Source organism: Budorcas taxicolor, chromosome 21 (assembly GCF_023091745.1).
Source record: "Budorcas taxicolor isolate Tak-1 chromosome 21, Takin1.1, whole genome shotgun sequence".
Taxonomy (NCBI): Eukaryota; Metazoa; Chordata; class Mammalia; order Artiodactyla; family Bovidae; genus Budorcas; species Budorcas taxicolor.
Genome location: NC_068930.1, coordinates 70356123 through 70370482, shown reverse-complemented (window position 1 = coordinate 70370482; position 14360 = coordinate 70356123). Strand labels below are relative to the sequence as shown.

Below are 14360 nucleotides of genomic sequence, written 5' to 3'. Positions count from 1 at the left end.
CCACCAGCAGCCACAGGCCGGTGTGTGCTCAGTGTCTGTGGGGAAGATGTCAGAGAGAAGCAATGAGTGTCCGCCACAGGGAAGAACTCTGAAACAACCAAAGAGCTGGGTGGACCCCCCTTGAGAACAGCAGCTGAAAGCAGAAGGGGTCTGTACACCCCACAACGGGTGAGGGCAAGGAGTCCGCAGCCGGGACTGAAGGGGCCCTGGGAACCCTCGACATTCAGCAGCCGTAGCTTCCTCCCAGAACTAGGTCACACTCGGGACAGACTGCTGGGCAGAGGATCCAGAGTGGACAGCAGGGAGGCAGGAGAGGAGCTGGAGAACGCAGGTCTGGTATCAGCAGAAGAGACCAAATCAGGGCACTCAGGAGGTCAGGCACCGTGTTTTTGAAAATTTCACAAAAAGTTAACTGGAGCTAGAGCTCCAGAACCCCAGCTCCGCTTTATTTTCACACATGCACGAGCACCAGGTGGGCTCAAAGTCAAGTCCCACATGGAGTTCTTATAAGGAAAAAGCGAAAGGGGACTGAACGACACCTCCGCGGCAGGAAAAGCATTACAGGGAGACAGCCCACAAAAACGCGAAGAGCTGCAGCCTAACATTTCAAGATGAGACAAAAGACACTAAAGGAATCACATAATGTGTCAAAGGACTACATGAATATTAATAGGAAAGCTCAGAGGTAGGTAATAACTCTGTAAAGAATTAAAAGAAGAAAATCATTTCAGAAATGAAGATTCACTGAAGAGAATATGAGAGCAAATAAACACAACATGAAATGCCTCACAGGTAACAGCACATAAAAAAGAGGGAAAAAAAAACCAATTAAATAAAAAAGGGAGACAACAAATACAAAAAACAGGCAAAGAAGATTCAGTGTTTGTACAACAGGAGTCTCCAGAGGAGTAAATGAAAGCAAGCGGAGAGACCAAATCCTCAAAATAATAATCATCCAAGAAAAAGAGACTTGGTGTTATCACTGTGAAAGAACACAGCACGTATGTGGGAAAGTCAACCCAGAATGATATACTCTGAAATCACTGGACTTTAAAGGGGAAAAAAAAAAACTGTTTAGGCATGAAAGCAAACAGACCAAATAACCTGTAAGAGAGAAAAGGAAGTTAAACTGACATCAGAGTCGGACAGCGGTACTTTATTGCAGAAGGAAATGGAGAACACCCTTAACATACACATGAAGAGAAAACCTGAACCAGGGACGTTCTACGCAGACGCTCTGAGGTCTGAGACAGAAGGCTCCCAGAGAGGACGCTCCCTGCACAGCAAAGTGCCGAGGAGCAGCGCAGAGATGGCGGTGAGCGTCAGCCGCGCTCCTGCGGAGGACCAGCGCAAGCAGCGATGCGGCGAGACCGTACAGTCTGTCACGGCCGGTGACCAGCTCTGACAACGAAGACAGGGCAAAGCTATTAAAAAAAAAGGGCGGGGGGAGGGAGGCAATGAAAAGATGCCCAAATTTCAACCTTTCAGTCATCTACCGGTCACCACGTTGGTATTATTTGTCTGAAAATACACTTTGTCTAATGTGGGATAAAAAGAAAGTCGCTCAGTCGTGTCTGACTTTGTGACCCCATGGACTATGCAGTCCATGGAATTCTCCAGGCCAGAATACTGGAGTGGGTAGCCTTTTCCTCCTACAGGGGATCTGCCCAACCCAGGAATCGAACCGGGGTCTCCTGCATTACAGGTGGATTCTTTACCAACTGAGCTATCAGGGAAGCCCAATGTGAGATAAAGTAAATGAATAATTATCTGATATTTAAGTTCTATTTATTATCTCTGATGTCCCTGAGAACCAGAAATATTCACGTGACTAAAAGGAGGTGTAAGACAGAAGTTAAATAAATGCCTGAACTTGAATGGAGAGTATCAGCAGGAATTCCTGATGCGCTATGTCCTAAAAAAAAACATTATTTTCTAGTGTGGTCCACTGAAAAGTCTTGTAAACAGTGACCATTCCAATAGCAAAGAGAATCCTGGCACTCAGACCCGGTCTTGAAATACCATCCCCCACTGAAACAAAGCAGGGACTTCTTGGACAAATGGCTGATTCTAAAACTTGTACGGAAATGAAAAGAGCCAAGGCAATTCTGAAGAAAAAGCTGAAGGACTTAAGACTACTCGATACCAAGACCTACTAGGGTGTGTTAGTGCTTCCCAGACACAGCCCAGGCAAGCCCGTGGAACAAAACAGGGCTCAGAAACAGGTCTGCACTGCGATAGTCCTTTATTCACAAAAAGATAACACCACAGTGAGTGAAGGAAGGGTGACCTTTCTTTCCAACAAAGGTGCTGTGCCAGGGAGCACGGTAAAAAGGGGAAAAGGAAAAACACGGGGAAAAGGAACTGTGATCTCTAACATCATAGCAGGCACAAAACTTAATTCGACGTGGACTGTACGGTTCAAGGTGAAAGGGCAAAGAAAGTTTTAGGAAAAACAACGTAAGGTAACATCTTCATTACTTGGTGGAAAGCAAAGATTTACTCAACAGGCCAAACTACTGTCAAAGTGCTAATGTCTTTGAGAGTGAAAACTCAAGAGTAGAAGAAAATGTATAGTTCCCATATCTACAAGGACCTACACCTGAACTCCAACAAATCTATGTTTTTAAAAAAAAATCTTAACAATCCAATGAGAAAGAAAGGCCCAGAGACTTAAGCCTGCACTTCAGAAAAGAATACATCTGAGCAGATGATAAACCTACAAAGAGATGCTTACCTTCATTCGTCATCAGCTGGCTTTGAAACCAGCTCATCACAATGGCTAAAACGAAAGACAGACTACAGTGGAACAAGGTATTTATAACACGTATATAGCCAACAGAAAGTTCACATCCAGAATAAAGAAATCTTCAGAAAAATTAAGAAAATGTCAGGCAGTCCAATGGGAAAGGACCGATAAACATTTATAAGAGCACCTGGCCTCATGGTAGAAACGAAAATTAAAGCAGCAGTGGGCTCCTATAATGAGATCCTGTTGGCCCGCGGTAAAGTAGGCATAAAGATTGATATGATAAAATTGAGAGTCCAGAAATTAATTTTTACATGTATGGTCAATTGGTTTTTGATAAGGATACCAAGGCAACTGGACTTCCCAGGTGGCGCTAGTGGTAAAGAACCTGCCTGCTGATGCAGGCGACACAAGAGACTCGGATTCAATTCCTGGGTGGGGAAGATCCCCTGGAGGAGGGCATGGCAACCCACTCCAGTATTACTGCCTGGAGAATCCCACGGATAGAGGAGCCTGGCGGGCTACGGTCCACAGGGCCACGAAGAGTCAGACATGACTGAAGTGACAGCGTGCATACACGCACCTTAGCACGCCGCCCTAATGGCAGAAAGAGGAAGAGCCTCCTGATGAGGGTAAAAGAAGAGAGTCGAAAAGCTGGCTTAAAACTCAGCATTCAAAAAACTAAGACCATGGCATCTGGTCCCATCACTTCATGGCAAATAGATTAGGAAAAAGTGGAAACAGTGGCATATTTTATTTTCTTGGGTTCCAAAATCACTGCGGACGGTGACTGCAGCCATGAAATTAAAAGATGCTTGCTTCCTTCTTGGGAGAAAAGCTATCACAAACCTAGGCAGTATATTAAAAAACAGTCATCACTTTCCTGACTAAGGTCCGTTTAGTCAAAGTTATGGTTTTTCCAGCAGTCATGTAGGGATGTGAGAGTTGGACCATAAAAACAGTTGAGTGCTGAAGAATTGATGCTTTTGAAGTGTGGTGCTACAGAAGACTCTTAGGGATCCCTTGAACAGCAAGGAGATCAAACCAGTCAATCCTAAAAGAAATCAACCCTGAATATTCACTGGAAGGACTGATGCCAAAGCTCTAATACTTTGGCCACCTGATGTGAAGAGCTGACTCACTGGAAAAGACCCTTTTGCTGGCAAAGACTGAAGGCAGGATGAGAAGGGGACAACCAAGGATGAGATGGTTGGATGGCATCACCGACTCAGTGGACATAAGTTTGAGCAAATTCTGGGACATAGTGCAGGACAGGGAAGCCCGGTGTGCTATACAGTCCACGGGGTCACAAAGAGCCGGACATGACTTAGCGACTGACCAACAAAGAGGCGGAAAGCAAATCAGTGGCCGCCTGGAGCTGGGATAGGAGTGCGGGCTGATGGCAACTGAGCATAAGGGGCGATGGAAACATTCTAAAACTATTAATACATTGTGGTAATGGCTGCACAACTCTACACGTTAATGATAATAATACACATTTCCAATTATAATTAGTGAATTCTATAGTATGTAAGTTATGCCTCAATAAAACTTTTAAAAAGGCTATGATTTTAGAAAAAAGCAAGAAAAATCTATGGGCAGAGCTAAAATTATACTCAGAGGAACACATGGCTTTAAGTTAAGTGAACTCTGTATATAAACACTGAGGGAAAAAAAAAGAAAACAGGATAATTAAAAGTGGAAATGAAGTATATTGAAAAGGAAATAATCAGAAGAATAAATGAACTCACAAGGAGACAGCACCACCACAGAGGTAGGAGAAACTAAGAGATTCTTTAAAGAGCACAGTGTGTGAGTTAACACGTGACCCGGCCTAACCTGGCCTCCCAAGGCGGGGATCTGCAGATTCATCCTGAGCAAAGCACTAGGCCCAGCCGAGTTCTGCCACAACCTTTCACCCTATGCCACGGACTGTGAGATGCATCTGTTATTCCATATTTGATCTCTGCTAAAATTGGGTGCATCGGACAATCTCTGGGAGAGAGGGCGTGAACAGAGTGGTGTGCGGTTCTCTAGACGGTATCCAGGAAAGAGTGCAGAGTACCAGGACGGACACACTCTAGGTCTGATACAGTACAGCAGTTTACAGAAAGGGAAGAAAACCATGCCCAGCGTCACGCAGTAAACGTGGAGGCAGAGAGTAACGAAGATTAAACTGACCACAGCGTGCAGCAAAGTCACACTGCGACGATCCTGAGGCTCCTCTCAGTAACGCAAGGACAGTTCAAAGTCGGAAAATTTACCCACACAGCAGTTATGAAATTAACATCTTAAGGAGAAAAACCATGCGGCATCTGATAAAATGCAGCAGGGGCGCTAGGACATGACCCGCCAGCCACAGTGACACCGAAACAGCGGTGCAAAATGTGGACCGTGAATCGGCAGCACGCCAGGCCAGCGTGATTCACCAGAAACCGAGGGCCGTTTTCCTGAGGAAAAGCTGAAGCCGGTCACCCAAACGGGAGACCACGGGGGCACGCTCGCACTGCTGATAGCTGTGTGTTACTGGTCCCAGCTGAAGGCAAAATAAAACTAAGAGCACCAGTATTTGTTGGTACAGATGCTGGAAGAGAAAAATACCTAATTACAAATGCTGCTGCTGCGTCGCTTCAGTCGTGTCCGACTCTGTGCGACCCCATAGACGGCAGCCCACCAGGCTCCCCCGACCCTGGGATTCTCCAGGCAAGAGTACTGGAGTGGGTTGCCATTGCCTTCTCCAATGCATGAAAGTAAAAAGTGAAAGTGAAGTCGCTCAGTCCTGTCTGACTCTTAGCGACCCCATGGACTGCAGCCTGCCAGGCTCCTCCATCCATGGGATTTTCCAGGCAAGAGTAATGGAGTGGGGTGCCACTGCCTTCTCCAATTACAAACGACAGAACTATATATACAGATGCTAACAAAAACATTACTAAGATTAATAAGAAAATTTGGTGACAGAGTAAGAAAATATTAAAAAACCAACCGTTTTTCACTAGATTAATAGGAACGAATTAGAAGCATAAATGGAAAAAACACAACGCAAGAGTGACAAGACCTAGAAAGCGCCTGGGAGGAAATTTAACACAAGGGTAGAGAATCCCAGGAAAAGTCATAAAACCTTATGAAAAGTCAGAAAACAAGAGCTGAAAAAGCGAGGCAGCGTACCACTGTCCTAGATGGGTAGAGTATCAAAAAAACAGAATTCCACCAGTAACTGTATCTTTAATGTAATTCCAGTCAATTCCTATTTTTTTCTGAACCAGACAAAAGTTGCTCTGACATGCTTCAATTCAGTTCAGTTCAGTCGCTCAGTCGTATCCAACTCTGTGACCCCATGAATCGCAGCACACCAGGCTTCCCTGTCTGTCACTAACTCCCGGAGTTCACTCAGACTCACGTCCATCGGGTCAGTGATGCCATCCAGCCATCTCATCCTCTGTCCTCCCCTTCTCCTCCTGCCCCCAATCCCTCCCAGCATCAGAGTCTTTTCCAATGAGTCAACTCTTCGCATGAGGTGGCCAAAGTACTGGAGTTTCAGCTTTAGCATCATTCCTTCCAAAGAAATCCCAGGGCTGATCTCCTTCAGAATGGACTGGTTGGATCTCCTTGCAGTCCAAGGGACTCTCAAGAGTCTTCTCCAACACCACAGTTCAAAAGCATCAATTCTTCGGTGCTCAGCCTTCTTCACAGTCCAACTCTCACATCCATACACGACCACAGGAAAAACCATAGCCTTGACTAGATGGACCTTAGTCGGCAAAGTAAGAGGCGCTAATGTTTTAGAACAGCCAGGAAAGATGCACCACACAAGACCGATGAGGGGCATGGCTTGGCCAGGGTGAGATTCAGACTACGTGGGTGTGTCCTTCTGGGCGCAAGAGGGAAGGGGTCGGCCTGGTGGGGCACAGCCTCGTGGGCAGGGGCCAACCTCCAGCTGGGACAGGCCCTGGGGACAACGCCCGTGCCTGAAGGCTCAGCACAGTGGCCCCAGGAGCAGGGACAGCAGGCGGCCCTTCACTCGCTCCCAGGGGGTTCCCCCTGGTGAAGGAGGCGCTGGCTCCAGGAGAGCAGGCCCTGGGGTTTTCTGGATGGGGAACCCCCAGAACCTAGAGCAGGGCTGGTGTGGGGGTGTTCCACACGGTGTCTGGTGAATGGCTGAACAGCACCAGAAAGGCACAGACTATTAGGGAGGGAAGACTCCTCCAGAAGGATTTACTAGGCACGCTATCTGCTACACAGCTAAACCAAACACAAGCCAGAGACAAGCTCTGCAGAAGGCAGTGAGAGGAGAGCCTGGATCCCTAGCATGCGAGGGGTCAGAAGTACATCCATGAATCCATCAATCCCTTCCTCCACCCACTGTTCCACCCCCTCCATCCATCCACCCTCCCCAACACACTCCTCTCTCGCTCCAGTCACCCTCTCTCCACCCACCCTCCCTCCGTCCATTCCCCCACCCTCTCTCTCCCTCCCTCCACCCCCTCTCTCCCCCCACCCTCTCTCCCTCCATCCATCCACCCTCTCTCCATCCACCCTCTCTCCCGCAAACATCTATACTGAGCTCCGGCTCTGTGCCCTGCAATGCGGAAGGCATGGGAATACCCCTGTAAAGATGACAAGCTTCCTGCTGCAAGTTCATACACAAGGAAAATTAACCAGAGAAGATCCACTGTTAGGAATTTAAGGTACGAAAAATGTTTAATGCTTTATTACACTAGTCTTATAAGTTAGTAAACATAAAGCCTTTCAGAGGTTCATATTTGACTTTGGGGTCCTTACCTTGCTTCCCCAATAAGATTTTATGTGCTTCAACCTCAAAATCTCTTGGAGAAGCACTTTCAGGGAGTGAATACCCCCCAGACAGAAAGGGGTGGCTGGGCTGTTTTGGGGGGAAACTTGAAGCAAAGAGCACTGTCCCCTGACTAACCTCAAGCAGGAAACCCCGGGTAGAGGGAATCCCCAAGTGACCCAGAAGGAGAAAGTCCGTAAAAGACTATTGCTATCATCCTTACTTCTCCAGCACCAGAGCAACGGAGAGGTTCTACCATAGTTTTTACAATTACTCTACTTGCAGTAACTCCTTTCTGGATTTCCAGAGTTCTAAGACAAACGAAAGAGGAGAATTACTTGAAAGAAAACTGGCTAGCTGAATTACAATTAACATGAAAAGTTAAGTATTTCCTCTGTGTGTGTTAAGTATTTTATACCCATAATGTACTCATGATTACATTTTTATCGTAAATAGCTCTGGAATTTGAAATATTAGTTGGTTAAGTTAGTGGCATTCAACCTGAAAAAACTCAGTAAAGAGGAAAAAATAACCCTACAGAATTTAAACACAGCAAAAGAAGCTAGCAAACCTTCCAAATGTTGCTCCTTACCCCTAAGTGGGCAAACTTCAACTTTCAAAAGATGAATAATAAAAATTACCTTTTAAAGACGGTAGTTTTTGAAGTTCTCTATTATTGCTGGCGCTAAACCTGGAAGAATTTTGCCGTTTGTCTTTCTTCACTATGGGCTGAGGGGCTGGCACTTTTATTTTACTAGATACTGCAGACGGGGCAGCAATAAGGCTGTTTTTCCTGCTGGGAATCTGTTTCCAAAATGAAGACAAAAACAAATAAGTATGTCAAACAGTTGTAGTTTATAGCACAATTAGAAAGGGAAAAATACACATGAAAAAGGCAAGTTTTGCTCTGGGATAGTCTCTTTCACACTACTAGAAAACAACTCAATTGCTTACAAGCCGCCGGAGTCTGTGGTTACATCCCACCCCAGTGATGCTTTTTTTTTGGAGATTTCACAGATACACCTAATTCCCTGCATCTTTCGAACTTCTGACTACAGGGCTGATGTATACATAGGTTGATGACAGTGACCCTTGAAAAATGCTCATATCCTAATTTCTGGGAACTATGAAAATGTTTCCTCACTTGGCAAAAGGGACTTTTGCCCACTCTTAGGTATGTAGCCAAATGAACTGAAAGAGTGGTGCTGAAGCAAAGCCTTGCATACCAGTATTCACAGTGGAACTATTCACAACAACCAAAGACAGGAAAGCCCACGTGTCTATCAAATGATAACGCACAACATGGTATATCCACACATCAGAGTACTACTCAGCCACGAAAAGCAGTGACGTACAGAGGCAAGCCGCAAACCAGGTGGACCTTGAAAACACCACGTGCCATGAAAGCAGCCAGCCACAAAAGGCCACGTACTGTATGATCCCATCTGTACGAAGCAACCAGGACAGGGAAATCCACGGAGAGACAGCAGGTGAGTGGTTGTCAGGGCCTAGCAGTGCGGGAGGTGAAAAGCGAAGGCGCGATGCTTACGGGGTTCCCTTCCGGGGTGACGACAATGCCTGCAACTAGACAGTGGCGACGGCTGCGCAACATGGTGAATGGACGAAGTGTCGCTTGGGGTACATGTCGTGCTGTGTATCTTTTACCACATATAAAAAAGGATGGCATCTGTTCCTTTTCAGCTTGTTTACAGAAGCCCCTGCCCTCACCCCACTGTCTCAGGCAGAACCAGGAGCTTCCTTGTCCTGTGACCCCCCACTGACCTCTAAACAGGGCCTGGCGCTGGGACAGTGGTCTCCCCTCCAAAAGAAGACTGGCAGCTCTTGGACTTTTGAACTATGAATGCCAGCTCATGTCAAGGACAGCGCCAGCCACGCACAAGGGAGGAACCAGTGTGGAACAGAGAGGGGCACTCCACAGCCTCTAACCCAGTGCTCCCAAAGGGCTTTTGTCCTTCTAGACGGACTCACAGCAGCCCTGGAGCCGCAGGCGTGCACTTCCAAGGCTGCTCTGGGCTCTGGCGTGAGAAGGCGCTCGTGTCGGCTCAACAGTCAGTGATGGACAACTGGGTGCTTCCCTGGTTTAGGTGTTTACACGCAAAATGAAAACTCAACCGTCCATCTTGAAATTACAAGAAATTTTTCTAAAGAAGAATGATACTGTCTAAGCTACTTGACTTGGGTAAGATCTAAGCAGACTAACTTCTTCCTTTATTTGCCACTCCAGGAAAGGAGGTGATGGGCAGTTTCGTTTTTATGTATTCACTCAGTGAGGTGAGAGGTGCTCCGAGACTGGCTTCAGCCTCGTTTGTTTTGGGATCAGTAATGGAAAATGATCATTATTATTAATATTTGGATGCGCTGCGTGGCCTGCAGGATCTTAGTTCCTCCACCGGGGATGGAAGCTGCGCCTCCTGCCGCGGAAGCATGGAGTTCTAACCACTGGACCGCCAGGGAAGTCCGATGGGAAGTTTATCAAACTCAGAATTATTTATCAAAAGAGCTGCCCTTTTCCTTCCACTGGACGTCGCTGCAATTCAGCGGGCTCTGGAGGTTCCGAAGCGAGGGTGCTGACCCCCACCGCTATGTCAGAGGCAGCTGCATTTCCAGGTGGGACGTGGGGGCCTCGGGATGCCCTGAGACTCACATGAAGCCCCATTAGTGAAGTGGGGCAGGACCACTCTTCTCAGCTCAGGGCCTCTTTACAGCAGGGCTGCGTGGACTCTGGGGGGCGGGGCGTCTATCACTGCCGGTTGTCAGGCCTTGGCAGTGGGCTCTTGGAGGGCTGGGCAGGGGGAGTCTGTCAGGGGCCCCCTGCCCAGCCCCTGCACACCGCTGCGCCCCCAGGGAGGGGCACAGCAAGAGGAGTGTCTGCTGGGGACATGAGACTCCCCCCCTTCCCAGGTCTTGCAAGCAGCCCAGGCTGCACCTCGGGAGCTGGAGGGGCTTCCTCACCCTCAGGAAAAGCGGTCCCTGGTAGTTTCTAACGTGAGGTGCATCAAGCCTGAAGGTCTCTGGACCCAGCAGTATGCCCAAATCCCCAACTTCCTATGCAGCCAGGCAACTGCACCCCCATAAAATCAGAGTGAAAAGAAATGTGGACAGCAATATATGGGTATTTGTCAGCTTCTCAGTATTCTGAGATATTTCCTTCAAACAGCAAAACAGACAACTGGATTTGTGATAAAGCCTCATTTCTAGATGTTTCCCCATACAGGGGATCACTACTAAACAAGCACCTCTTTCCTGCCAATCAAACACTGCAATTCGAAAAATTCACAATTAGCTGAAAGACATTTATCGCTCATTTAAAGTGAAAGAAAGTGAAGTTGCTCAGTCATGTCTGACTCATTGCAACCCCATGGACTGTAGCCTACCAGGCTACTCTATCTGTGGAATTTTCCAGGCAAGACTGCTGTAAAGTGAAAGTGAAAGTGAAGTCGCTCAGTCGTGTCTGACTCTTTGCAACGCCATGGACTGTAGCTTATCAGGCTCCTCCGTCCATGGGATTCTCCAGGCAAGAATACTGGAGTGGGTTGCCATTTCCTTCTCCAGATCTTCCCAACCCAGCGATTGAACCTGGGTCTCCCACATTGCAAGCAAATGCTTTACCATCTAAGCCACCAGGGAAGTCATCGCTCATTTAAGCAGGGCCAAATCACTGGCCTCTCAACAGCATCTAGGTGGGGAGTGGGGTCAAAGACAAAGGCATATCTCTTTCACAGAGCACAGTCTCCACAGGTTTCAGAGCTGAGCCCAGAAACTCATAAGGCAGCATCAGTGCCCAGCCTCTCACCAAAGGGTTTCTCTTAAGTACTGAATCTGATTTGGAGTCCACTAAGCCAGGGGTCAGTGAGTTATGGCCCATGGGCCAAATCTGGCCCCTACCTGTTTTTGCAAACAAAGTTTTATTGGAACACAACCACACCCATTTATTCACCTACTGGCCATGGGTGCTCACTTGCTACAATGGCAGAAATGAATAGTTGCCAATAAGCCCTGGCTGAGGGGTGAGAAAACAGGAAGAACAGAAGAGTTTCCTGATCGAGGTCAGGCCTGCAGTCACACTTAACGGTGTAAGTCTTAAACAAGTGATAATGAAGGCATGGAAAGTTACAACCTCCAATCACAAGATCTGCACGAGGAGTCGCTGGTGCATCTAAGGACGAGACAGTGTTCCCCAGATGTCTCGAGAGTAGAAAGCAGACGGAGGGGTGAGGCCAACGAAACGAGGCCTGGGCAGCCTCACTCTGGAAGCCACACAGCGGGTAAGGCTGGCGGGAAAAGGCAGGTGACCTGCTTCCACAGAGCCCCCACACTCAGAAATGCTGGGCACAGTGTGCGCAGGAGTGAAGTTTGGGGCCGAAGGGACTTTCCCTGGCGATCCAGTGGTTAACACTCTGTGTGTCCAACACAGGGAGCATAGGCTTGATCCCTGGGGGCGGAACTAAGATCCCACATGCTGCGCAGCATGGCCAAAAAAAAAAAAAAAAAAAACCACCCCAAAAACTTTAAAAGAAGAGATATGGGGCTGAAAAGGAGATTACTTTCTCGACTGAACACTGACCATCCACAGCTACTGAACCATGTGTGTGTGACACTGGAGAACTGGCTGTCTGTGAGGGAGGAAAGGCATTCTCCGAAGAAACCAGGCTGTCCAGGAAAAAACGAAGGCGGCGAGGGTAGGAGCCGGCCTGCAGAGCACAGCTGTCTGCATTCTGCCTTCAGGGGTCAGAAGCCACAAGGGCCAGCTCTCAGCTCAGGCCTGTAAAGCCAGCGGTCAGCTGACAAGCCCACCCAACTGAAGTGCCGGGCCCAGCCTCACCCTCCCGTGTGTGGACGAGGAGCCCCGGCATCTGAGGGGCTGGGTCTTCGACCTGAAGCGCGCCTCCCTGTCCCCACTCTTGCCCCTCTGGTTCCTACCCAGCAGGTGCAGAGGTCTTTAGAACCATTAGGTCAGATCATCTCATGTCCCTGCTCACCCTGTCATCTTAGAATAAGAATCCCAGATGCCGCAGACGAGCCCGAGAGCCTGCTGGGCGTGGCCTGTGTGCCGTCTCTCCAAACTCCTCAACGCGCCTCGCTTCTCTCCAGCCCGGCTGGCCTTCTTTCTGGTGGACACACCCAGCTCCCTCCTGCCTGGGCCTTTGTACTAGCTGCTTCCTCTGGCTGGAACACCCTTTCCCAGATCTCTGCATCTCTGGCTCCTTCTCCACCCTCAGGTCTCACCTTTGCCCTCGTCTCCCTGGGGAGACTGTCCCTGACAGCCTGCAGTAGCCTCCTGGCTTCCAGCGCAGGGCAGCCAGAAGTGGTCCTGCCCACCAGGGGTGTCTGGACATGTGACATGCCTGGATTCGGTGTCACGGGGACCAGCGGGAGCTGCTGGCGTCCGGAGCCCCGGGACCGCGGCTCTGCCCAGCACAAGGTGGTCCCACACCAGTGTGACCGCTGCCCCTTAGATACAAGAGAGTACACGGCACTCACTGAAAGCAAACTGCATGCGTGCAGGGTCCCTGCTGTGCCCTGCGTCGAATCCCCAGCACCTGAGGTGGTGTTCAGCACACAGTGGGCCCTCAGAACGTGCCTGCTGGGTGACTGAGTGTAATGTAAAACACGATGGCCATTCGGCTGGCCAGGTGGCGTGATGGACTTTCCCCCAAAGAACCGCAGCCTGGTTTGTCGGTAACCTTGCAGGTAGGCCGCGGCGTGGTCAACGCTGCTGTGACTTACTCGAAGCCTGGACTGGCCATGCTTGGGTGCTACGCCAAGGTTGAGCTGGTTCCTCCATCTCCTGCTGAGATCTCTACAGCTATTCAGAGCTTGAAAGACACTGTCCACAGTGCTAAGACTGGCAGCTTCAGACAGTGTAGTTAAGGAAGCTCTGTTGAATGGCTTAGTGGCCACCAAGGCCTGACTATGGCTTTATGTAGGGGAGATTGTGGGCAAGTGTGGCATCACTGGTTATAATGTCTAAAGACCAATCTTTCATATGTGATTATATCTGCTTTATTATATCAATGTTTAAACTACCATACAATCGTGCTCATCTCACATGCTAGCAAGGTAGTGCTCAAAATCCTCCAAGAGAGGCTTCAACAGCATGTGAACTGAGACCCTCCAGATATACAAGCTGGATTTAGAAGAGGCAGAAGAACCAGAGATCATACTGCCAACATCCACTGGATCACAGAAGAAGCAAGAGAATTCCAGAAAAATGTCTACATCTGCTTCATTGACTATGCTAAAGCCTTCGACTGTGTGGATCACAATAAATTGTAGAAAATTCTTAAAGAGATGGGAATACCTGACCACCTTACCTGTTTCCCAAGAAACCTGTATGCAGGTCAAGAAACAACAGTTGGAACCAGACATAGAACAATGGACTGGTTCCAAATTGGGAAAGGAGTATGTCAAGCTGTATATTGTCACCCTGCTTATTTAACTTATATGCAGAGTACATTATGCGAAATGCTGGGCTGGATGAAGCACAAGCTGGAATCAAGACTGCAGGGAGAAATATCAACAACCTCAGACATGCAGATGATATCACTGTAATGGCAGAAAGTGAAGAGGAACTAAAGAGCTTCTTAATGAAGGTTAAAGAAGAGAGTGAAAAAGCTGGCTTAAAACTCAACATTGAAAAAACTAAGATCATGGCATCTGGTCCCATCATTTCATGGCAAACAGATGAGGAAACAATAGAAACAGTGAGAGACTTTATTTTCTTGGGCTCTAAAATCACTGTGGATGGTAACTGCAGCTATGAAATTAACAGACTTTTGCTTCTTCAAAGAAAAGCTATGA

At 48.1% G+C, this 14360-nt stretch overlaps 1 protein-coding gene across 5 annotated transcripts in view; it reads right to left on the bottom strand.

Annotated features, from left to right (window-relative positions):
* The window catches only part of PPP2R5C (protein phosphatase 2 regulatory subunit B'gamma), a 137415-nt gene that overhangs the window by 112173 nt on the left and 10882 nt on the right, over positions 1–14360 (bottom strand). For all 5 annotated transcript variants that reach the window (XM_052659383.1, XM_052659386.1, XM_052659385.1 and 2 more), the window contains exon 3: positions 8180–8342. In XM_052659383.1, the coding sequence (XP_052515343.1) occupies positions 8180–8342 (163 nt within the window). The remainder of the gene's footprint in view (positions 1–8179; positions 8343–14360) is intronic.